Here is a 26,320-nt window from a genome sequence, read left to right on the forward strand (position 1 = left end):
TTTTAACAAATAACAAGTGATCAAGAACTAGAACTTTTGGTTCTAGTTATTAATTTTAGTAAAGTTGCTTATTTAACTTTGCTTTCACTTGACATAGTAAATGGAGTAAAGACAATAGCAATATTTTTTGCATGGTTTCATGGTTTCCGATAGCTCTACAGACTGAGAAAGAAATGCTCATCCTTGGTTTGGAAGAGACAATTGCCTATTTGAGATAAAGTGTGCAAAAGGTATAGTGAAGGGTCTGTTAGGAATACTCATTTTTTTCTCTATTTACCTTTCTACTTTTCCTTCTCATTGCAGATAACCACATGCTAGGAGACTTCAACAAATGTAAAATGGGGAGATGATAGCTGAAGTTTTCACTTATTTATAATTATTTATTTATGATTTTTAAAAACACACACTATGTGCTAGGAATGCACAGAATCTGGAATACACTGATAAGACACTTAAAGTTTTATTCTTCATGGAGCTTAAAATGTTCATCCATAGCTCTGTGTAATCCATGCATTTGGCTTGTTATTCAGGACTGCTCTGAGTAATTATAGATTATGTCAGTTAAAATAATATAACTTTATATTTCATTTTTCAGTGTCTTCTCTAGGCATCATATTTTATCTTCAAAATGACTTTAAAAATTGGGAAGCCATGTTGCCCCAGTGTCATCCAAGTTTAAGATGAAGGGCTGGAGCTGGTACTGCAAACCCTTAGCCTCTGATTGGTGACTGTAGCTATGGTCAGAATGTATGTATCCACTCAAAGTTTATGTTGAAAGTTAACTCCTGGAACCTTTAGATGTAATTGCTGAGTTGTCCCTTATAAAGGAGACTTGAGGGACCTTTCACCCGCTCATCTGCTAAATGAGGACACAATGCCGAGTTCCTGGTGCCTCAATCTTATAATTCACGGCCTCTAGAACATAAAGGTTTTTGTTATTGATGAATGGTGCAACGGAAGGTATTTCGTTGTAGCACTTCAAACCTCCTGAACCTTTGTTACTCCACAGCTGTCTGTTGGGTAAATAATGCCCACACACTGTTATATATACACAGTCCTGTACTGACTTGATGGCTCTTTGTTTTCTTGGGTATAAACGTAATAGATTGAAATTCTCTGGTTAGTCTTCCAACAAATAGTACAGTCATTAGCATTGTAATACAAATTAGAATCTAACAAGAAAACAGTATCAAAACATCAAGCCTGAGTAAATTGAGGCAGCATTAAGAGTTAGCTGTGTTTAAAATAAAGCATCAGAGCTTGCAAAATCCAAAGCAGAACATGTTAACCATGGCTTTTCCGGCTTAGTAAAACCCCACTGAGGAGAAAGTGGGGAAATGAGAATTTTTTTCAAACACAGCCACCCACACAGAGACTATCCACAAACATGCCACTCAAGTTGCCAGTGATGAGTTGGGTGAAAATGTAAACAAAGTAGCAAGGACAAGGCAGCGATCAAGACAGGGAGACACCTCTGAAAAGGTGAGCATTGTATTTGTTTATGATAAATATGTTAACATATTTCAGTGTTCAAGTTCTAAATTCCTTTAGATACCCATGACTGAATACAAATGTTAGCAACATGCCTGTTAGTACCAGTGCCCCTCCTCCCCCTCCTACCTCCCTTCTCGCTCCTTTTCTCCTCCCCACCCTCCTCCTCCCTTCCTCTTTGTTCAGCACTTTCCATCTTAATGTCAATGTCTTTCATCTCAGAATGACAATAGACTTCTAATACGTTATCTTTGTAATCCTCTTAAGGGAGAGGATGATGAGGCAGAGAGCTCCCCAAAATCCACAAGCTTTTGAGTCAGTTAGGTAGGAAGGCTGGTTCCCTTGAACATCCATAGCATTTATCTATGCTGGAGTTTCTGAATACTTTCTGGAAGTACCTAATTATCCTTCTGCACATCTCTTAGAGGGAATCAGGCAGGAGGGAACACTGATGAAACTTCTTAAAGGGGTAAGCCTAAAGATGTGTTTCCCCTTTAAGTGCTTTAACTTGCAGTTGCGTCTTCTAGAAACTTTGAGTTTATTGTGAAAAGATGACATTATTTTTTTTTTTAACCTTAACCGAGAACGGAGTGGCAGCATCAGTTTGAAGGCAAATCTGTCCAAATGTGGTTCCTCTTAACAGGTCAGAGCCAGCCTCATCCTGGAATGGAAGTTCCTGGAGGAGCCCTACAAAAACCTCCTGAACACATTGGAGCACATGCTGGCATCAAGCCCCTGTGAATGTTCTTAACTTGACACATGGGCTCTGGGGCTTCTGCCACAATTACAGACAATACTGTGAGGAGAACACAGGCCAGGGGCTGGCGACAAGGCTCAGTGGATAAGATGCTCACTGCTCTTCCAGGATCTGAGTTTGACTCACACATGAAGCACTTCGGTGGTTTAAACTTCAGCTCCAGAGGATATAGCACCACCTCTGACCTCTGTGGGCGCTGCACTCACGTGCATAAACCCATACACAAGCACATACACATGAGCAAAAATTAACATCTGGAAAAACAAAAGAGAGAAAGAAAGAAACACCAGACTAGGTGCTTTCTTCTTCACACTTTTTTCACTGAGGTAAAACTTGCAGAAAGCATATGTTACGGACTTGTGTAATTAGATAATGATTGTCAAGCACTTGTTCTCTAGATGCTGGGTTGTATGTTTCTGCTTCATAACTTACATCTGGTCACAGTCAACGCTTGTGTGGTAAATGGTATTATAATCCCTGCTGGACAGAGGAGGAGATGGAGTTCATAGTAGCCACTGTGCATACAACACTGGCTATTCTCAGCTCCAGCCATCAGATACTTGTCTCTAAATTTTCGCTTGATAAACTCAGTTTCAGGACTTTAGGAACTATCTCGGATTCTAAGTTTGCATCTCTGGCCCTGACCACTTAATCTACCAACTCTCACTTAAACTCAGGCCCTGTCTATCGTGTTACAAATTCTCACCTATTTCTTTTATTCAAAACATAAAACATTGGGGTGCCAAGCTACCCAGGCCCTTCTATTAACCTAAACTTAGCCCTTTATGCTTATACAATTTGCTTATATTATAGCAAACTGAGAAAAACAGTAATATTCCAAATTTATGAGCAATAATTCCATTTGTCCCCCCATTCCATGATCCCTATATTTTCTAACTAATACTAATGTTGTCTTGTTGTCTGTAGGCTAACTGACAGAACACTATAAATGGCCGTTCCTTCCTCTGTAAGGTTCCTGAGCATATTTAGCACTCATCATACTCCCATCACTTTAGAGATTAGGTCTCATAATCCTCTCACTTTAGAGATTAGAGATTAGGGATCTGGGAAGGATACAGATATTCAGACAACATGCATTAAATGTGAAACTGAATTTCACTTTGTGCATTCTCAGCTACAGAATGGCATGTGGGTTTGCTTTTAACTGATTCCCTGTATGACACGGATGCAGATGTCTTTCATAGTCCCCAAGAAGAGAGAAGCTGGTAGTCAGGGGCCTCTTTGCACCTGTTCTTGAGTTTTTCGGAACTCAGCAGCGTAGATCTTAAGTCCAGGCTTGGGACCGTCACACGAGAGGGCTTCTCTCATTGATGGTTCTTTTTTTCTAAAAGTAGAGTGCTGGGTCTGTTTAGGGATATTCAAAATGTGAGGTCTTTGTGAACAAGTTTTTATGAAATTTCCCAGGAGAGTAAGAGGCTCAGTAATATCAATGCAAGGGTTTGGGGGTGGGAATCATCTTTGGTGTGGATCTTAGACCTGGCAATCTCTGCTTTGAAGCCACCCTCAGAACCTAAACTAGGAGTAAGTAGTGGAAAGCTACTGTGCCGTATTAACTAATTTGTGGTTAGTTAATATCACCCCCCACCAAGCATGAAGCCTGTCCCCCGAACACATACATTCTTTCAGGAAATCCAAAGTCCCTGCAGTTCAGTTTGAACCCTGCACTCTGTCAGGGTCTTTCCTTCCTGTGATGTGGTTAGAGGGTCTGTTAACCCTTCAGTGCCTGACCCTCTGAAATCTGAGCAAGGCCATTGCTATTGTTCCCCAGCTCAGTCTTTATACTTCTTAAAAGTCAGCTGTCATTTTGAAAGCAATCCAAAATAGTCCACTCAACAGATCCCAGGAGCTTTGGGGATGTTAAGGCCCTCCATCAGCGGTGACCTTGCTACAAGGAAGTGATTTAAGCACTGGGGAGGAAAAAGCCCACTATCTCTATCACACTGGTTGCACCATCAACTTCAGAAATTGTGAGAGAGAAGAATAATCAATACTGTGTTAAGACCAGCCTCCTAGAGTGCCAAGACAAAGTATCACTGTGCTGCAAAATGCTGAGTTGAAGGAGAAGTTTGAATGCACAAAAGAGAAATTAGTTGTAGTGGTGAAGCAAAATGAATTGTGTCTCAAGATGGAATTTGTCATTGGGAATGGCACTCAAGGGCTCTCTGCGTCCTTCAGGGGATCACATAATACATAGTGAAAAATGCTTCAAGTTAAACAACACGGAATCAAATAACAGCAAGGGAATGAGCATGCTGAAAATATGCATATACGGGTTAAGAATTAATTCACATGGTTGAGGGAAGGGTCTTTATTTAAAATAAAATACAATTGTATCACTTTCTTTTTTCCTTTTTTCTCTCCAGTTGTTGCCTTATACTCTTTGCTCTCAAATTCATGCTCTCTGGCCTTCTTTTCTTTAATTCTTATTATATGTATTTTCCTCCAAATATATATGTTACATGTGTGTGTGTGTGTCTGTGTGTGTGTTGTGTGTGTGTAGGCATATAACTATAACCTGCTTAGTCCATATAAGGTTGCTTGTGTGTATATGATTTCAGGGCTATTTGGGTTTGGATAACCAATTGAGGCCTCTTTTTTGGGAAAGACTATTTGTCCCATTCTGAGCATTCCTCAGTTGCCTATTGATTTTGGCTAGGATTGGGGTCCTAGGAGATTTCTGCCTTCCTTGTTATGATGTCTGCTAGCCTCATTCTCATTCTGGGTCTTGTTTATACAGCCATGTTGTTGAGACCTGATGGGGATTGGTTCCCCAGCATTTCCAAGAGAGGAACTCTCACAGCAAAATTCTGTCTCTCTGGTTGTTGCCATCTTTCTGCCTGCTCTGCCTGGATGTTTCCCGAGTCTTGTGTGAAAGAGTTGGATTGCAGGTGAATCTGTGAGATTGGTTACCAAACCATCACTTTCCTCTGCATTTTCATTCCTTGTCATTTCCCGTAATGCCTTGGTCGGTGTCAGAGATCTTTCTTTGGTGGTGGATAGGGAGTGCACTTACTTGTTGGTGTGAAGCTAAATATTTAGAATGCAGTGGGATTGTGCCAGGTTAATAAAGTAGTGGCTGTGGGTTCTCCTCCAAGACAAGTGACTTCACTAGCCCTTGGTAGCTGGCTAGCTTTCCAGTACCAGGCATTGTTCTTTAAAAAACAAAACAAAACTCAACCTATCTGGGAGAAAAATCATCTCCTTTATACAAACGTTGGAAACACAAAGTTAAACTTGAATATGTTCTGAAAAGGGTTACTGTGTGCATTAGGCAGAGTTCTCTGGAGGAAAAGAATTTAGAGAATGAATGTGACTTTCTGTCAGAGTGGCTTACAGGCTGTCGTCCAGTGCATCCAACAATGGCTGTGTACCAAAGGAAGGTCCAAGTTGTTAGTAGGTGTTCAGCCCACAGTGCTCGGTGTCTTCAGCACATGCTGGAATTCTGAAGACTTCCCCTCTCATGCCAGTGAAGAGGGGAGCAAGCTTCCTTCTTCATGTCCTTCATATAGGCTGCGACAGAGGGTACAACTCTGATTAAAAGTGGATCTTCCTTCCCCAAAAGATCTAGATTAAAAGTGGGTCTTCCAACCTAAAATGATGTAATTGAGACCAAAAAAAAAAAATCCCTTGCAAATGTACTTAGCCACTTGGGTTTTAGTTAATTCCAAATGTAGGAAAGCTGACAACCAAAAATAACCATCACAAGTCTACCCCTTGTCAACCTGACACACAGTCATCTCTCTCCATGTCAGACTTAATTTCCAAATGAAAACACAAACTGGGGCATAATTACACCTAACATGATAGAACTATCCCTCGTACAATTGCAAATGTGTCATGTATTTAATCAGGTCATAATTACACCTAACATGATATAACTATTCTTGTACAATCTCAAACTCAAAAATTTCAGAATAGGTGGCAGCAATTTTTAGGGGTCATTCTTTCAATATCTCAAACTTAAATATGACAACCTCTGATGTTCTCTTAATTGACATGATATGAGAAATTGATCGGAGGAAAAATAAATATCTGTACAAACACATTCTAAACAAAATATGACAGAAGCACTCGTGTCAATATAATCATTTCTGTAACTGGTCTTAGCTGTCATGTGGTCTTAGCTGGGATTTATAACTACCTTCCTTTATGACCCATTCTGTGTTTCCTCCACCCTCAGCAAGTCTCTTTTCGCTCTCTTCCTGGAAGAGTGACCCATAACTTCATTTCTAAGGGGTCTGTGCCCTTCCTTACCCCGTCTGGGTTAGGTTGTTGTAGTTTTCCTTTGACTTTAACCAGGACATGGTAGCACCAGGGGACACCTAGGATCCCTGCACTCCTGACAGAATCTCTCTTACCTCCGCTCTGGAGAGGCAATCCAGTCCCCCTCGGCAACTGGGCCAGCCACCCTTCCTAGCACTGCCATTACTTTCTTAGCCTGTTGGCTAAGGGCATCATCAAAAGCCCAAAGCATCCAGGAGGGGGTTGAGCTTCTAGTCCAATAGGGTGCAGGTTGTGACTCCATGCCTAAGGGACAGGAAGCAAAAGCTTTCCTAGTAAATCACTAGGGGTGATAGTGAATAGAACTAGTCCATCCCTTGATTGCTAAACTTGTGGGTCCTGACTGTGGGAGAAGCCATACCGTACAGTACATGCTGACTTAAAACATGTTCTGTCTTCTGGAGAACCCCACCTCAGCTGCTGCAGCCTAACTGGTGCTGTACCTGTGCCTTCAAAAGCCCATTCCCTCCTTCTCTCTGGTGAGCTGCTTCAGAATGATGGGGAACGTGGTTAGACCAGTGGATTGCGTGATGGTGGGCCCACAGCCAGAGAAGTGAAGTGAGTTCTTGGTCAGGAGCTATACTGTGTGGAATATCCAGATAGTGGATAAGGTATTCTGTAAGTTTGTGGGTGGTGGTTTTGGCAGAAGCATTATGTGCAAAAAAAGGCAAATCTATAACTGGAATAATTATGTACACCAGTGAGGACAAAGCCTTTTCCTTTCCACCAAGGAATTGGTCTAATGTGGTCCAGTCACTGGCTGGTCACCCTAGGAATGGTGCCATATCCAGGGCTCAGTTCTCTGCTCTTGGCAGATCCAGCTGTCGTTAGCAGCTGCAGCCAGGCTAGCCTCGGTGAGTGCAGGTCCATGTTGTCAAGCCAAGGCACAACCTCTATCTTTGCCACCACAGCAACTTGGTCCATGTGCCCACTGGGCAATGACAGGGGTGGCTGGGGAAAGGCTGACTGGTCACAGAATGTGTCAGTTTATCTACCTGATTGTAGAGCTTCTTTTTTAGTCACCTTTTGGTAGATATTTACGTGAGTCACAAAGTACCTTTGAAGAGATCTGTCTACACACACTTCTTCCCCAAATGTCTTTCTCACCAATTTTCCAATCATGCTCTTTCCAAGTTCTTTAGCATTCATCCAGTCCATTGGCTACAGCCCATGAATCAGTGAACAATTGCACATCTGGATATTCTTCCTTCCAAACAAAATGCATGACTGCATGAACTGCCCAGCGTGCTGCCCACTGTGAAGATTTCACCTGACTGGGTTTTTCCAGGTTGCCCCAAAGAGGAGCTGTAGTACTGCAGCTCTCCATTTCTAAGTGGTACCCACATAGCATGCAGAATAGTCGGCAACCTGGGCCCTAGCATTCTCTTCCTCTAAAAAATGGGTCTTTTCTTCAAATTGTTCAACTATTAAAAAAAAAAATCTCTCACAGATGTACCTAGCCACTTGGGTTTTTGTTAATTCCAAATGTAGTCAAGTTGACAACCAAGAACAGCCGTCACACTATGCTTCCTGGAAGTCTAGGAAGGGCGTTCTCTCTTGATAACTGGGACAGGGGAGAAAACATCCAAAAACAAGGAAGGAAATGCTCCCTCTCCAACCTGAGTGGAATCACTGCAGAAAAAGATTGGCAGCTCAGTCCCTAGGTTCATTAGAATATAATGTTTGATTTCCCACAGCAGTCCTAACTGTGACATGAACAGCTGTCCACAACAAAATTAGAAGAAAACACTGTTATGTGGATTTTACCCACATTTGCTCGTCCTATTTTCACACCATTGCTCAGGAGAATGTGTTACAAAAGGATGTTCCAGTGGTGTTATCAGAAAGAGAGCCCTTCAAGCCATTTGCCCTCAGTCTACTGCACCTGAAATACACTTTTCATCGCAGATAACATCCTGTACGGTGCTTGTTGAGTGCTGAAGCCAAGCATAGGAAAGAGTCTGAGACCCAACTAAGACACAGCTATGGAGATTTGTGTAACTTTATAATATATGTAATATGTATTACATGTGTATTTATATATAACTTGTATTTATATGTAATTTAATTTTATAAATATCATAGTGATTTTATACTTTACTTTTATTTTAAATAGTTATATATCTGTAATCCTCGTATTTAATAGCTTGTTCCTGCTACTTGTCGTCATTATGTTCCAGATGATGACGCAAACTGAACTGGCAAATTCCAAGTCCTGATTCCTAAAGGAAACATAGCATTAGATCTGCTGCTTAGAGTCGGACTTGACATGTTCTAACTTGTTTTGGTGTAAGAAACTTTATCTAAGATCTGTGCACTTGAGAAGCGGTAAGCCCAGGAGACCAGACTCGGGGCTGAATGAAGTGCGCGTAAATTGTACACTACCCCTGGGAGACTGGGCCGTTCCTACCTGGTGTCTGGTACATCAGACAGCGCGTGAGCTCTGTCTACGCCAGGGACCCGTTGGCACAGTGAAATCACAGTGTGACAACATGGGCTAAGCAGACCCCGGAAGGGCAATCCTTTGCACCATGACATGGAAACGAAGAGTGGAGAGGGCCTCCGATCGGTGTTACCTGCGAGCAGGCACACTCCTGTTTGCTGGCCACATTGTCTGTATCCATGGAAGCATTTGAGTGTTGGCCTTGGGGTTCGCGGGCACCCTTCAGGAGGACAAGCATGTAATCCATGGATATTGGTGACGGTCTCTGTGTGGTACAACCCTGAGCAGGCATGCACATAGCTGCTCGCTCTATTCCAGTGGCAATTCTTTCCTATTGGTGTTTATACCTTCAAAAAGTAGAAAGCAGAGGGTTTTTTTTTTTTTTTAGAATAAAAAATTCATACAAAATGTGAAGAGTGCCGTGTAGTTGGCTCCTGGATTGTGAGTTTAACGTCAGTTTCTTAGTGACACTCGCTCTGGTCCTTTCAGGTCTTCCAGGGCTGTGGCCAGCCCAAACCTGCTCCGGCTCTCAGATCTGCTCGCTCGGCTCCAGAAAATTTTAACACCCGCTTTCGGCCCTACAACCCCGAGGAAAGACCTACGACGGCGGCAGGCACGAGCTTGGACCGGCTGGTGAGTTCTGCGGTTGGCGGCTGTGAAGGCCAGGGAGGCAGGCTCTGCGGCCGAGGCCTCGCCTCAGTGAGGGCACGTGAAACACTGTCTCATTCTTGTGTCTGCCACGTTCTCACTTAGATTTGTGGACAGCAGAAGGCTCTCTCCCCGCGCCCTTTTAGATCATGGGTTTCATTACTTAGGAGCTCTTGAAGGTATTAATCCACTAGTGCAATAACTGCAATTCTAACTTCTATTTCTTCTGAAATATTGCTTTGGAAGACCAGTGGCGGTGTCTTCCTGATGTGTGATTACAGGAACACATTTCTAATTCGTCTGCTTCATTCTTTCCTTTGAATGTTTGCTTACGTGATTATAATTCCTCAAAGGCTGAGTTTTCTGTGTGGAAAGCCTCCTTCAGGGAGGCCCACATTAATGATGTTGTTGGGGTGGTTCTTTTCTCCCTAAATGTCTTTTTTAAAACATGGGAACTTAGGGCCACTTAAATGTGTGTTGGGGACTGGGGGGCTTTTATGTCCAAAAACTTTATCTGACATAATAAATGCAGTTTTTAATGTTTTTTAATGGCATAAAAACTAAGAGCTCCTAATTTCAAAGAAATATGGCCTGATCATTTCCAATTCAATGTCTTCAACTCATAATGCTATAAACAATTTATATACCAGTGAAGTCAGTGCTATGAATGTTGCGTTACCAATTATCTTGATGTAAAATTAACAGATAAAACCCTTCGGGTCATACAGCATTTGAACCACGTCTGATTGTATAATATAAACTCAATCTTGACGCTTGTTGGTCGTGAAATACTTTTATTAGTCACTGTTATAAATGGCTTTTATGGTTTTAGTTAAAACCCCTTCTCCAGTGTAGAACTTCTAAGATTAAATTGCTTGTGTTTGGCCTCCATGACAGTACATCTCAGCATTTCTCTCTATAAAATCAAACGTACTTAAGCATAAAGGTCTGTCCATTAAGTGTCAAAGAAAAAGGGTAGCTGTTCTCATTAACTGCTAAATTATGTTTTGAATTTATTGCCCTTTATTACCAAATAAAATCCCTTTTCAGTGCAGGTTTGGGGAAAGGAATCATATGTGTAACTGCTTCAGCCTATCTCCCCTTGCTCACTCCTGTCCCCTATCATATTTTCAAGACAATTTTTAAAAATTAGTTACTTTTTTTTTCTTTTAAGCAACTGATTCTGCTCTGCCAAACAAGAGCCTTTTCCAGGAATGTTGGTTTTCTTTAGAGCACATTGTTCAGATTCTACTGAACAAAACGCTTTGTGTTCTCTAAGCAAAATCATTTGGTGCCAGTAGACTTGACTTCACTTTAGCAGTGGGGTTCAGCCCTTCAAGAAATCTGCCAACCCCAGTTTAAAACTGGGGTACAGTGTCAGATGAATTTGTTTTAGACATCTCACATACAAAATTGTGCCCACGGAGCACAGCTCAAAACTCTTTTACAAGAGGAAACCTGCTCTTAATTCTTCTCACAGTAGAAAAAGGTGAATAAAGCCTTTTAAAGAATAAGGGCATATCATACACTTACTTAAACCGCATTGAGTTTGGACACCATATTGATATCTATGACAATCCATCGATAGTTTTCCCTTGAAACAGAAAAGCATACCCGAGGAGAAGTAAACACATACCCTTAAATGGGAAAAAGAAAATAAGAAAGAAAAAAACTGCTATTCCACACAATAGTATTGAAGTAAAACACAACCTAAATAAAATACAGCACCAACAATTTTCATAAGATGTTCAAATTCTAACATATATCAAAGCTGAAGTTTTGACCTTTAAAAAAACAAAAATAAACTTCACTGAGTAACCTTCCAAGTGTATCCCCCCAAAATCCTGAAAACTATTGACAGCAAACTGCTTGAAGACATTCTATTGTATGTCTCTGAAAAGATTTTTATCAATTTTCTTAGACAGTAAATGACAACAGTTCATACATTAAAAACCCAGGACCAGCCCCAAAGCGCTGGTATCAAGCGAGGAGCTAAATTTACTGTACAGTGCTCTCCATCAGCAAAAGTACTGACTTTCTCCTAGGTCTGACCTCAGGCTGTGTCTGTGGGGACTGCAGCCTTGTTCAGACTGTTGTGAGATTCCGATCTCTTTTCAAACTTGAGAACTGGCCATTTTTAAGTCACAGCCAGCCTCCTTCCAGTTGTTCTCCTTCACTCCTAAAATCAAACATCCTCACATCAAAAGATGTTCCACCAAAGTCATCCATAAGACATAAACGCTGGGCCTCAAGCTCCCAACAGAATCTCCCTGTGCAGCTGCTGGCTTCCTCGAGGCCTTTCCCCTTAGAGCAGTGCTTTTGCCTGCGGAACAGGCGCAGGCAGTCACGCGGTCTTCCGTGGACCTGTTTATGGGGCAGCCCCGTGGGGTGGCCTGATGGGTCTGTTCTCTGTTACAGCCCATCCCCACTATTAGCAAGGCCTGTAACACCGACTCCTGGCTTGTTTCACCCTGAGAAGATGATTCCTGAATATTCATAAGAAGCCTGTGTCCCAGAAAAGGAGGATAATTGGAAAAGATTTCTCTGTTTCAGCAGAGGAAAAAAAAAATTGTTTTAAAAGCCAACATCAATAGACCTCTCCACTCACCCCACCCTGTTAGCCTAAACGAAAATAACTTCATTCTGGCACGGCCTCTCGGAGGGTGACTGCTTGGCACCTTTTAAATTAGTGCCTGTGGAACTGGCTCTGTTGGTAAATGTTCTTATGTCAGTTATTGTAAACTGTGTTTTTATGTGAACTGGTAATTAAGGGGTTTGTGTTTGAAATAAAGATCTCAAGCCCCAAGTCGCTGCTAAAACTCACAGATGGGAATCAGAAAGAACGCGGCATCTCTCCGAAAGTCGCAGCCCCTTCACGAGGAGCTTACACACCCTCCCATCACAAGGAAATGTCTCCGTTTGTTCTTTGAAAGTTGTGTGGGCCTAAAATGCTGTTGACAGTAGGCAGCAGCCTTTAAACATGCTACCCTCAAGTCATGCTTTGTTTTCCAAAGGCAGATGATTGTATTTGTGTAAATTCAGCCACTGATAGAAAGCTAGCTTCAGGGGGAACTATCAGAGTCCTCACTGCCAACAGCAGCATTTTATTGAGGCTGCCAAGGCCATGAGCTGATCCTGCTGACAGACTGGCCTCGCCCCCACATCTCACCCCAGCAGCTCCCTGTCCCCACAGGCTGCTGAAGTGTCCGGTTAAGTGGGCCGGAGGTCATGATTTGCACTGTGAAAGGGCCTGGTTCTCTTCTCCTTTTCCTAAATTTATCCTCTGTGGATTCTCTTAAATACTTTGATGTAAGGCTATGAGTCTAGACAGTTTCCACTCACTGGAAACATCACGTACAGAACTAAATGAGCACAAAGTAGCTGGAGCACTCGGGTCCGAGGACACAGGTATTGGGCATTATCCTCCTGAAAAGGCAATTAGACAAAGAGCTCAGAAAATTAGAGCGCAATGTGCTTGCTCCTGAACACGCTCAGGCAGGGAGTGCCTGTTACTACAGCTCTTTCCTTAGGACAATTCTGAACTCTAAATTACAGCCCTTAGAGGAATGCGGTTTTTAAAAGTCAATCTTAAAAAAAAGACCTGGAAGTTAACTCATCAAGCTGGGATGATTTAATCCAAAGCAACTCCAGTAAGGATCTCACCTTGTCCTGGATGTCAAGCTTTCCCGATTGTTCTCCGAGTTGCTAAGAGCGTGAGCGGGTAGATAGAATGCCAGCCAAGTGATGAATCTATGCGTTATGCCTGTGCTGTGCTATGATGTATAAAATAATCTCTTTCTGTTTTTCTTTTGAATTTGCTTTCCTCTTGCTTCCCAGAGGACTGTGTGGAGGACCATGCAGCACAGTGTAAGCACTGGTCTCGTTCTTTCACTCATCCCGTTTGTCTAGAACATTCCTGAGAAATGCCACCTCCCCACTCCCTTCTCCCCTTACCTGGGACGAGCTGACCACTGCCAGGGGACAACTTGTTTCCCAGTTTCCTCTCTGTTTGGGATTTACGGTTCATAACTGTTTTGGTATTCATTCCCCGTGGCAAGGTTTTCAATCTAATCTTCGTGGAACACTACCTCATTTGGTGGCTGATTTAAATTCTATTTCAATGTTCAGACTATTGTCATCTGCCTGAAAAACTAGCTCATCTGGACAAGCTATCTTTGGCCTTTTCTTCTCGTGTTGAGAGAATAGTTACCTCCCTAATAATAAAAACAAACCAACGTAGATTCTACTGCACAAGGAGCTAATTTTTCCATTAGCCGAGACAGAGAATTTAGGGGCTTAAAAATAGTTGATGGTATGAACTGTTTTCTCTCTGTGTATTTTTAGTTGTTCCTATTCTGAATGTACTAGGCGTGTTGTTTCGGTTTGGTTTGTTTGTTTGTTTCTTGCTTGAGCTTTGTGGGAGGGGATACTGGATATTGCTTTGTCTGGAAGTGGCCTACATTGGGCTGAGGACAAGACCGGTTACCTTGACTGTTTCCATTACCTAAAACATGTAATGTAGTTTTCAGGATGCTCTTTTATGGTGGTGACATTCCTGTAGAAGGACCCGTGTCCTGAAGCTAAGTGTGTGGTGTATACTTGTAACCCCAGTTCAAACGCACCCTGAGCCACCCGGAGAGTCCAAGGCCAACCTAGAGCCATAGAACCCATCTGAAACATAACAAAACACAAGTCTCACAAAGACCTGCACAACACACATGTCCTAGAACCGTGAAATGGGGCGTCTGTCGCTCTAGGGCCACAAATCCATGACATAATGCTACCCTGCACCCTCCTCCCCCACCTTACACTAGCACTGCGTGAACAGTCTCCTTTACCATTAATTTATCTCAAGAAGAACTTGTTCCTGCTGAGTAGCAATGAGCCCATGCTTCCAGGTCCTAGCCCAGGGCATGGTGGATGAGATAAGAGAACCCAAATCTAGAACACCAACCTCCTAGAGGGGAGGGCCTAGAGGGAGAGACGGAAGGGTGAGGCCTCGGGGATTTCCTGGTGTTAAGTGGGGAATGAGAGAGTGATGTGTCTGGGCAGCGCTGTCTGTTAGTTTGGCCAAATGAAGAGCCAGGATAGAATCAGTCAGGTGGTTGACACCTGCTCTTCCTTATGTCGCCTTGGGAGCTCCAGTTTTTCCAGCAAAGGAGCCAGTGTGATCTCCTCAGCGGATGGGTACCGAGCCTTGTAACTGAGAACTGCATCTTTCTTCAGTGTCCTCCGATGGATGTATTCATATTACCACCTTGTCTGCTCACTTCCCTTCTCTACTGTCACCAAACATTAAAACCCCAAATTCTATTTTTGATAAGATTTTTTTCAAAAAAATAAAAATCCCAACTGTAACATATATGCAGAGGGCCTAGGTCAGTCAGTCCATGCTTCGTGGTTGCCAGTTGGGTCTCTGTGAGCCCTTTGCACAGGGTTAGTTGATTCTGTGGGGTTTTTGTGGTGTCCTTGTCCCCCCTGGCTCCTGCAATCCTTCCCCTCCACAGGATCCTCCTAACTCTGCCTGATGTTTGGCTCTGGTTCTAATCTTCATCTGTTTCCATTAGTTGCTGGCTGAAGCATCTCTGATGACAACTGGGCTGGGCACCAATCTATAACTACAGAAGACTCTTATTAGGAATCCTTTCATTTCATTGGCTCTTTTTTTATTTATTTTTTTTTTCTGGCCAGTCAAGCGTGGTTCTAGCCAAGGTCTCTGGGCTACCTACCCTTGTACAGTCCCAGGAACTCCCATGGCACTGGGTTTCTAGCTCACCCCTGAGGTGTCTCCCAGGGTCTTCCTGTGGGACTCCTGACAGTGGGAGCAGGGGCCGTCTCTGACTCTGTTGCCGCCTTTGGCTTTTGAGACCCTTTTCCTCACCAGCCTTAATACAAGGGGAGGTGCCTAGTCTTATTGCAACGTGACAGGCCATGTTTGTTTGATATTCACGAGAGGCTTGCCCTGTTCTAAAGGGAAATGGAGGAGGAGTGGATGGGGATGGTGGTGAAGGAAGGCTGTGGGGCCTGGGAAGAGAGGAGGGAGGGGACGCTGTGGTCAGGATGTAATAGATATAGATATAGATATTAATAATAAAAATGTAAAAAACAGCTTCATCTTCTTCAATTCATTGGTAGAAGCAAATCTGTTCCTACCTAATAATACCACCTACAGGCTTGTACTTGCAAAACACCAGCAAGATATGCACTTTGGGGCTGGGAAGGGACTCCAGGGCTAGTAAATGCGCTGTCCAAAGTTTATTCTCCAGCTCTGGTGTAGGGAAGGACACTCTAATTTTTTAAATTATTGCTTTGAAACAAAATGGATATGGCAACAAATGTTGGGAACTTGTGTTGTTTTTTTTTTTTTTGGGGGGGGGGTGTCTGGTGGCTAAAACTATTTTCAGAGTAAAATGCTACTCATAAACATTGTTCTCCCATGCCTCTTTGGGGCCATTTGGATGTGATTTAAGAAGCCTGGGTTGTAAGGATTGGGAAACAGTTGTTCATTTCAAATTGCCATGGCATTTCATTGCCACCTCAAAGGACTCTGCATCCGGTGAATTCCACCACTTTGCATTTCAAAAAGGGTGTCAGGCTGGATTTAAGAAACCCTTTTATTTTCAAGACGTTCAGCCCTTCTCTTTAGGTTGGAACTGATCCCTCCACAGTCTGTCTGCGCGCACACACACACACACACACACACACAGACACGCTCGCACACACCCTTCCATCTTTGCTTAGGCTGGATAAGAAAAAGTGAACCCTCCCTAACAATACTAAGCCAGACTCTCTACTTTAATTAGTTTCCTAAAGATAAATGGGTCAAAGTTAGATTGGCTTCTAGTCTCCGCTGCAGCTGAATAAATTATGCCCCCTTCACCCTGCAAACAAACTGCTACCGCTAGATCCCCTTCCGATCCTGAGCTGCTCTGTCTTGCCCCAGCCTGCTTTGGCTGTTTGCTATAAAACCCCAGCTTCCTTTCCACCCTTGGTAATAACAGCAGCAAAATGCAGTGTGCCTTCCGAGCCAGGAGAAAATAAAAAGACATGAGAACCAGCCCACCTGACTTACTCAGTATGTTCCTTGCTGTTCTACAGCAACAGGCACAGCGTGAGGCTGCAGACGCTGCCTTTCCCAGTCAGGAGGCTTGCACTTGATTGGGCCCGAGTGGGAGCTCTCAGAAGACACCCATAAAAAGGGATGACTTACCTGCCCGCCATGCTGCTTATGCGGTGGGCTGGCAGGATGCACAAATCTGACTCAGCGGTGAGCGCTGCTGGAAACCCACCGAAAGGCTGCGCCTGAGGTGGATTCCTCAGCTCCCACCAGCAGCTGCCAGACTGTTTTCACCTCTTTGGGAAGTGATTCTTTCAGACACATAAAGGATGGTGCAAATAGCTGGGTTTCACTGAATGGGCTTGCACACCACCCCGAGAAAGGAGACAATTCAGGGACCCAGCCACAGAGCTTCCTGGGAGACACTGCACAGTCTCCATCACCACTTTGAAGGCCCGTCCAGAGAATCCTGTGGCCCCAGACAGTGATTAAAAACCATGCTATAAGTTTTAAAGGAGAAAACCTTTTGCACAGCTTTTATTCAGTTTGGGTGGTCTAAATCAGTCTTGAGGTGATCTACCAAAAAGAAAAAGAAAATCCTGTTCATCTCTAGTTACACACTCCTGCAGCCTCAGAAACACATCGGTAAAAGCTCTGGTGATCTCCATGTCGCTAAAATGAAATGTTCCACGTTCAGATCCAAATAGACTACTGTGGACTCAGGTCCTGTCTATAGGATGCCAACATATTTGCTTTTTCCCTCAGACTTTAAGCTTTCTTTCAGGATTGCTAGACTTCCGCTGAACTCTGAGCTGATGCGTTCTCTCCTTCCAGTCAACCCGCACATGTATGTACTGAGTTTTTACCTGTCGCACAGCACTCAGAAAAACTCCCTGCCACATGAGACCTACTGCACAGAGAGGAGCTAGTGCAGCGTCATCAAAGAGTGAGCGTCACTGCTCACCAAGATGCTGTATTTTGTATCAGTTAGACACTCTGTCTCCTCCAGGGAACGGTAGCTGGGATAGAGCTTCCTAAATCATTAGCAGAAAGTAAATAGGAATTTGATTTCATAATCTAGGATAGACTACAGCAAACAAAGTGAAGAAGGAATATTAACAAATGAACAATCATTGACAAAATATGCAAATTGAAAACATTAAACATCTGTAGCATCCTTGGCATGGGCTGTGTCTAATCATTCCTGTTCCTTTTTTTACACACTAGCACTTTCTACCCGAATCTTGAACAATTAAATGGGAACTTTGCTGTCGGTGATAACTAGTCAGATAAAGGGTCCACCTGACCAATCCTTCCCATTAACTTCCTTTATCAGAAAAATGAAATGTGTTTCAGCAAATGGATCCTAACATCTCAACAAGCAGGCCACACCAAACTGCTTAAATTAGGAATATTTGTTCATGTGGAACGTCAATTGACAAGGCCTTTTATTAAACATTGCCCGGCTTCCAGACCTTGCTCTTGTCATGGAAAACCTGTAGTGATTTTTCTTCCAAGTTGTCTGAGACATTTGCTCCACAACTCCCCAAAGTGATGTTCATGCTTATGAGAGAGAGAGTTGAAGAAATGGGATATTTCATAACTACCAGTTCTGATATATTTGCTCTATAATCAATCAGCTTTTAACTGACTCTGAGGCCCATGGACTGTACTTTAAAGCACTGGGAATTTGGCTAGCCCCATAGCATACGTGGACACTCTTATTACTGCTGGCAATAAACCTCAGGCATAAACATTGTAGAGAAAACCAAATGGAAGGAAACCCGCTTGAGTAAAAATTGACCTCCCCTCATAAATGTTAAAGGTAGGGAGGTGTGTGCCATGTGTAATAATTCTATTACTTAAGCTTGTTCATGGTCATTATCATCAAAAGCCTGACTCCACGGCTATTTTCTTACAACATAAAGACTGGCCAAGCTATTAGAAAATGGAAGCCAGGCTGTCAGGAAATGAACGAACTATGAGCAGGGACGAGTCTACTGTCCTGTTAGCTGGCAAAAACGTGGAGGAGGAGATGTTTGCATCCGTGCAGTATTTTCAGACTAGCTTGTAACGCCGTCCTGATCTAGGTGAACCGCGAGAGAGCACAGCTGCCTCTCTGAAAGGCCACAGCAGTGCACAATCAGACGGGCTCATTTCTTACTCATGCCGCGTGCCACCGTGGATCAATGGCCGGCTGCAGCTCCCTCCTCCAGGCCTCTGGGTGAAGAGCCTCACGTGCCACAGCGGCTGGAGAACTTGGCCACGTGGCTTGTTATCTCTCACCCGGAAGTTCATCACCTGGTTCGCATCTCGCCGGCCAAAGTGAGTCATGTGACCGGGGCAGCCTTCCAGACGGCAGGGATGGATATCGGTGTGTATCTCACATCGATGAAAAAGAGACATGTTGGTGGCAGGCGCGTTGTCAAGATTTTTTTTCTTTTTTATTCTTTAAAACATTTTTACATTTTTAAAATTAAAAAAATCAGCCCGCACCAGACAGGAGCCCGGCATAACTGTCATCTGAGTGGCTTCACCTAGCAGACTCAGAGACCCACAGCCAAACATTACGTGGAGCGCAGGGAATCTTATGGAAGAGGGGAAGAGCCAGACAGGTCAAAGACACCAAAAGAAAGAGCCAGAGAGGTCAAGCCAGAGAGATCAAGGACACCGCAAGAAAACCTACAAAACCAACTAACCTGGACCCACAGGGGATCACAGAGACTGAACAGCCAACCAGAGAGCATCGGAAAAACAAATTATTGTTTAATATTTTCGTACATTCATAATTTGATCAGGACCACTCCGTCCTCCCTCCCTTCCAACTTCCCTACGACCCTCAGCCAAAATGTTTAAACTAACAATCTACTTTGCTATCCCCGGTCCCTGAGATATAAACCTTATGTTGAAAACACACAGTGACTTGTTCATTCTAGAAGTGTTTGTTGGCTCTAAAATGACAGAGTCAGAGTTCCCAATACCTTGGAAAGTGACAATACAAGCAGCCATCATTTAAATCAGAACATGCCTTTGATGTGTTTCATTAGTGTGTTTGAAAGAATGAGCATTAACAAAAGACTGGGGAGCCGGGGCTGTGACTCCATTGTAGAGCACTGCCTTTCTGAGCAAAATCTTGAGTTCAGTCTCCAGTACTGGCAAAAATAAAAGTGTGATGAGACTCCCAGTGGATGGAGGAGTCATCAACCCACCCACAAAACTCAGTCCAAAACTTACCCTACCTACAAGACCTGCAGGGACAAAGACAGAACAGATGGAGCAGAGATTGAGGAAATGTCCAACCAATGCCAGGCTCACCCCTACCACGATTAACAATACTCTGCTGTGCTTGCAGACCACAGCCTCCCAGGGTTGCCCTCTTAGAGGCTCAACCCAGCAACGGCTCAAAACAAATACTGAGACTCACAGCTAAACACTGGGCAAAGCATAGGGGGTCTACTGGAAAAGAGGGGGTAAGGATAAATTCACCTAGAGGTGACCAAAGCTCCACAAGAAGACCGTCAGAACCAGTTAATCAGAGCCCAGAGGGGCCTGTGGAGTTTGAAGTGGCCTGGATCTAGGTCCTCTACTTATAAGTAACTGATGGGCATCTTAGGCTTCATGTGGGTTCACTAGTTCGGGGAGTGGGGATATCTCCCCGAACAGGACATAGACTGTTTCCTGCTTTTTTATCACTTCTGCGTGATGGGACTGCCTTACCAGGCCACAGGAGAGGAAGACTCAGTCCTCACATGAAGAGCTGAGCTGGGGTGTATGGGTAGGCACCCCTCTATTCTGAGGAATAGGAAAAGGGGGATGAGGGAAGGAGGGGCAACTGGGAGGAGAGGAAGGAGAGCCCTATGACCAAGAAGTAAATTGAATTAATTAATTAAAAAATGGAAAAAAAAAAGTGTGTGCACTGCCCAGCACAGCAGCGTCTCTGTCTAAACCCCATAGATGTTCTAACATCAGCCACTAATGAAGTCCATCGGAACTTTGAATTCAGTCCTGAGTCAACCACAACATAGACACCCCAAATCTGACATTAGTGCCTCAAAGAAGGATGTAAGAATTATTGCCAATGAGCAGGAGAAAGGGTGGCAATAGATAAATGGAACGAGCCAAGACGTTTTTACAACTGGAATTTAAGCATCTTTTGGATCCAGACAGTGCATATTTTCAATGCGGCTTCCACATCGGGGCCTTGGAGTGCCTATCCTTTATGACTTCATGTCATGTTTGCTTAGGTGAAGCAGTTTTTCTGCTTCTCTCCTTTCTGGGTCAACCTTGCTGGAGCAAATCAAATCGTTCCCTCTTTCTCTCTCTTTCATACATCATCATTTAAGATTACCCAGAAGTTGTGTTCTGGAACCTGCCCTTGTCTGCCCTTGTCTGTTACAATATCAGCTTGTTTCTGAGCAGTGTTCATGAAGGAGAATGCTCTTTTCAGGTTAATCGTGGAAACTGCAGCAACTGACAGAAACAGCAAGTCTATCGCTTGCAATGAAAGGTCCAAGGAATGTGTGTGTCTTTGGCTTCTGCATGGAGCCATTTGCAAAATCCGAGAGCTTTGATCCTACTGGGAGAAAAATTACAATACAAATTCATCAATTATTTATGTGTAATGACGCAGGAAACTGATGACTTTGTAAATTTTGTTCTAAGGGATTTTGACCTTAGAAAACTCCCCCAAAGGAAGTGGCCTTCATTTCTGTGAAATATACTCATCTCGTCACTTGAAAAGATAGCAGTTCCTGGGTTTCTCTTTTCTAGCTCTCTGAGTGCTAGGGGAAAGGGTCTGGACAGGAACAGTGGCCTTCATTTCTGTGAAATATACTCATCTCGTCACTTGAAAAGATAGCAGTTCCTGGGTTTCTCTTTTCTAGCTCTCTGAGTGCTAGGGGAAAGGGTCTGGACAGGAACAGCCCTGGGAAAGAAGCAGAGCCAGCAAACTGCTCTAATTGATCACATATAAAGTACCAAGACCCAGAGGCTATCTGTAGAAGAAGACACATGCCCAGGAAAATGTTTCCTGTTACTTGGAAAAAAATCAAGTCTTCTGTTTACAGCCACTACAAGAACAAGACACTGCTTAGGATTTTTCATCCTCTCTTTGGTGCAGGTTTCTTAATAAAGGGAATAAAGTTATAAGCTTTGTATTTTATTTCCATTCAAAAAAAAGTTCTAGTGGTGAGATGGTGCAGCAATTAAAGACACTTTGCCACCAAGCCTGACAGCCTGTGTTCAACGCCTGGCAGCCACATGGTGGAAGCAGGAAACTGACTCCAGCAAGCTGTCCTCTGACCACACACAAATGACACAAACACACCTGCACATACACACACATACAAGTTAAGAGAATTTAAAATTTTTAAAGTTTGCCACTGTGATACTTTGGTCTATAATTTTATCATAAGTGTATACACACACACACTCACACACACACACACACACATATATAATATAAACATTTTGCTTATTTTACTCAGGATATATTGAGCTTTCTGAATCTTATTACTTTTTTCATTTAGCTGGAAAATTCTAAGTCATTAACTTTTCAAATATTGTTTCAAGCTACTTCATTTTCTTTCTTTGGTCCTCCTTCATAAGATACGGTACATGTTATAACTGTATTTCTCATGACTCTTACCTTTCTTTGTCTCTTGCCATGATGAAAACTATCCATCTCAGTCCCCTTTTCAGCTGACTGACACTCTCTTTCATTATACTAGTTTTCATTTAATCCATCTCTGTGCGGTGATGTGATTGTGGATTTCTGGTATTTATTTCTTCCTTTCAAATATGCTAGCTTTAACATCTTGTTGCTTCTCACATTTCTGATTCTACTTTTCTATTTTATTTTTTTTATTATATGGAAGAGTTTATTGGAGGGAAGGGAAGCAAAAGAGAATTAGGTTTGAGTGATCCATGAGGAGAGACAGAGACAGAGGCAGCCAGACAAGAGAGAAAGAGACAGGGACAGAGAGATGGGGGAAAGCACCCAATAGAGGAAGGAGGGAAAGCAGGAGAGGAGCAAGAAAGGAAGAGGAAGAGAGAGACAAAGTTTTGTACACATTCATTTTATACTCACATATTTATTTTGAGTGTTTGAAGAATTTGCTCATCTTGCCTAGTATTTCTTTGTATTTCAACCCTGTGTGCATAAGCATGTGTATTTCTATTTCTTGATCAACTGGTAAAAAGTCTTTTTTGTCCTGCGTGGAAGGTTATTCCTCCTTCCTGCTCACCCTGAAGATGCCCCACTTAGACGCCTCGTAGCTTCTCCCGGGACGATGGTGTAGGCTCACTACCATGCACTAGTATTCTCTCCTTATTCTACCCTCAAACGGATTAAGCCAAAGCTTAAGGCACCAGGTCTGAGGAGTATCCTGGCCAAAGCCAGCCTGAATTCTCTTATTCCTAAATGGGTAGAGCCCCATTTCTACTTAGCTTTATGCCTTTGAAAATTTCTTACTTTCTTGCCCACTTGTTGACTCTTAAAATATAATTTCTGTATTTTATGTGGTAGTTAGTTGATTTTAGCAGGCAAAGCTGTCTGGGTATGCACTTTGATATTTCCCAGGAAATGCACACACACACATACACACACACACACACACACACAGAGAGAGAGAGAGAGAGAGAGAGAGAGAGAGAGAGAGCGCCTCTAGAACTCCTTGCTGCTGGGCTCTCCCATGGCTCTCCCAATTTTAACTAAAAGATGCCACTTCTTACAAGAGCCGCGGCCCTTCTCAAAAGTAAACCAAGTGGACCAAGCGTGACCTTGGTCTTGGTTTATGTTGGCACCTGAAAAGCCCCTGGTCCACGTACGTACACACCCAGGGCAGCTGGCACAGAGGAGAGAAGACTGAGCTGCGTGTAACATGGGAGTCATCCAGGAGCACTCCCGTGGGTGATGATACCCAGATGCCGTGTGGCATGTGTCAGTTACTGTTCATCCCAGTTCAAGGGCGCTTTTCATGGCACAGCTCTGCATCACTTAACACTGGGGCGTGTTCTAAGCAGGACCTCAGGACGTGATTCTGACACTGGGCAGGCATCACATGGCACAGGTGCGCAGTCTCGGATGGGTTGGGTCAGTCACTTCACACGGATGCAGAAATGACGCACACTGAACACAAGATGCCACTGGCCTCAGGTGGCACGCTATTTTACAGGAAGCTTCGTGTGTAAGCCTTTCAAGTACACTCTAATTCTTAAAGAGGTGTACAGTAAATAAATAAGCCAGCAACCACCATAGTGGTTTACACTCAGCCGCTGTCAGGAGTGTGGACTGTACGTCATGCTGCTTGCTGTCTTTTGCACAACCGTGGCACGGTACACACAAACCCGCAGAACACTGGACTTATTGCTCTGATGTCACCAGCCACTGGAACTTTTCTGCTCCATGATGTTCTCCTGGTATACCAGCTCCCGTATTGTAGCTCAGGACTGCCTATCCTGCCGGGCAATACAGAGCAAGCACAGCCAGGTCTTCAGGTGCAATTCTCTCCCACACACCACTCAGCACATGGCCTCAGCCAGGGACCTCACGGGCTGGTGCTGGCACCTGTGAAGTGCTTCACACATGTCACAGTGCGGGAGTTTCCTGTTCCTCAAAGGCCTGTATGTTAAAAGGTTGTTGCCAGCTTGTGGTGCTCCTGGGAGCTGGTAGAACCTGTGGGGTACAGTAGAAGAACATAGGATGTTAGGTGGTGCCCACGAAGGAAACACTGGGACCACAGCTGTCCTCCTATCCCTCTGCAACTCCCTTCTTCACTCCCTCTCCTTCCCTGCAGCCTTCTCTGCCTCACCCTTCATCTATGATATTCTGTGTGTCTACAGCCCAGAGCAAAAGGCCCAAACAAGCAAACACGTGACCTCTGGAACCGTGAACCAAAATCAACCTTTCCCCTTTGTGTGGTGGCTACCACAGGGATTTGTCACAGCAATAGAAAACTGACTAACACCTCCATCTGCTGGGTAGACTGGTGTGGCACTCATTCCCTTTCATTCATTCCTTCACGCCCTGCCTCAGGCAGGTACAGAAACAAAGCCATAATTGGTCTCATCATACCTGCTGCTGTGGCTCCAGATGAGAACTGTAAGACTGAGAAGATGCCAGCCCACAAAGCTGGCATCTTCTCGAATGGCACCACTGCTCCCTTACTTTGCTCTTCCTCTCCCTCACACTCCTGTGTGAGGATCCTGCCCTGCGCTGCTAGAAGCACCCGTGCTGTCACGTTCCCACAGTCAGGTTTTAGAAGAGCAGAATGTCATATTACAGCCATGGAGCCGCTAAGGAAAGATTTCTTAATGTTGTCTCATTCTCCAACCTGCGAATTATTTGTCAAATACCTGTAACATGATGGTAGAAAGCACAAGCTGTATGTCCTTGCTGAGCTATGGTCTGCATTAGACCTGGTCATTGTTGCCTATGTTAGCAGAGATAACAGAAGCAGATTGTCAGCAGCTACTAACAGCATTCGGCTGGAGCAGTTCAGGGAGGTGGGGGAGGAGGGAGTCCCACACAAGCCCGCAGGTAAACACCTCTGCCCCACCCCTTAGTCTGTACTAAGTGTAGGGTTAGATCCATGCTTCCACTGCCAAGATGGGCTCAAGCTGCATGCCGGTGGGGCTGGCTGCTGAGGACTTGTAGAAACCCGGGGCAGGGGGAGCAGATACTGGTGGGCTCCCTGCTTTGTTGTCCACTAAAGCTAACACGGCAGCATCTGTAAGACAGAGCCACAGAGCGAGCTCCGTGATGGAATGTCCCGGGTGCCCATTCGAAAAGCATGAGGCTCGAGTTATATGAAAAGTATTCAGGAAGGATGCAGCTAAGTGGTGGATGAAAATAACTAGAGGAACAATGGCACACAGAGAGGTGAGGGAGTCGTTGCTGAGAGGGAGTGCCTGCTGTGGCCTCACATCACTGCCCAGAACTGCTACAGAAAGGATTTCATAACATGCCCAGGCCAGGCCAGGAGGAAGCGCTGGCAGAAGATATGAAAAACCCAAATTAGGTGACAGAAATGAATATGAAGGTAAAGTGCATTTGAAATAGCTTTTTTTTTTTTTTTTTAGTAATAAGTCACTTGAAGGTGAACACCAGGGACAAGTCTCTGTTGTCTGCCAGCACAGTGATCAGTGTTTCCGGGTTTGACTACAGAACTGACAACAAGAAGAATCTCATAGCTACTTTTATGTTCCCACCTCTCGACCTTTCTCATTTTTAAACATCAGGACAGAAGCACAACATTCAGGCGAACGACACAAGGACAAGAGACACAAGACACAAAACAACAACAAAAGAACACTAGCATAAGAACTCGGGCTTCTAGTTGCTTCTGGATTGATAGCCGGTGAATTCTCCCGTCTGTCTGTTTGTCTGTCCCACAAAACAGAACAGAGCTCCAGGCTACCACAGGATTTGCCTCCCAGGCTATCCTAGAGAGACAAAGGGAGGCTACTCACTTGTATAGTACTTCAGGACACAGCGATGCTTCGCGCGGCACCACATCCCTTGAAAAGCCAAAGCAGCCAGAACGAGACCCTCAGGGCTGCTTTCCATTCCCACAGGCCTAAGGCAACACTCCTATAGTCTACCATCACCTAAGGTCAACCT

At 43.9% G+C, this 26,320-nt stretch overlaps 1 protein-coding gene across 2 annotated transcripts in view; it reads left to right on the plus strand.

The window, feature by feature from the left end:
- Gpc6 (glypican 6) overlaps nucleotides 1-26,320 on the plus strand; it is a 1,064,885-nt gene that overhangs the window by 965,090 nt on the left and 73,475 nt on the right. Inside the window, exons 6-7 of one of the 2 annotated variants that reach the window (XM_060391596.1) lie at nucleotides 9,483-9,626; nucleotides 13,479-13,508. In XM_060391596.1, the coding sequence (XP_060247579.1) occupies nucleotides 9,483-9,626; nucleotides 13,479-13,508 (174 nt within the window). The remainder of the gene's footprint in view (nucleotides 1-9,482; nucleotides 9,627-13,478; nucleotides 13,509-26,320) is intronic. The other variant, XM_060391597.1, reaches the window with a different exon arrangement.

The sequence above is a fragment of the Meriones unguiculatus genome, chromosome 9 (genome assembly GCF_030254825.1).
Source record: "Meriones unguiculatus strain TT.TT164.6M chromosome 9, Bangor_MerUng_6.1, whole genome shotgun sequence".
NCBI lineage: Eukaryota > Metazoa > Chordata > Mammalia > Rodentia > Muridae > Meriones > Meriones unguiculatus.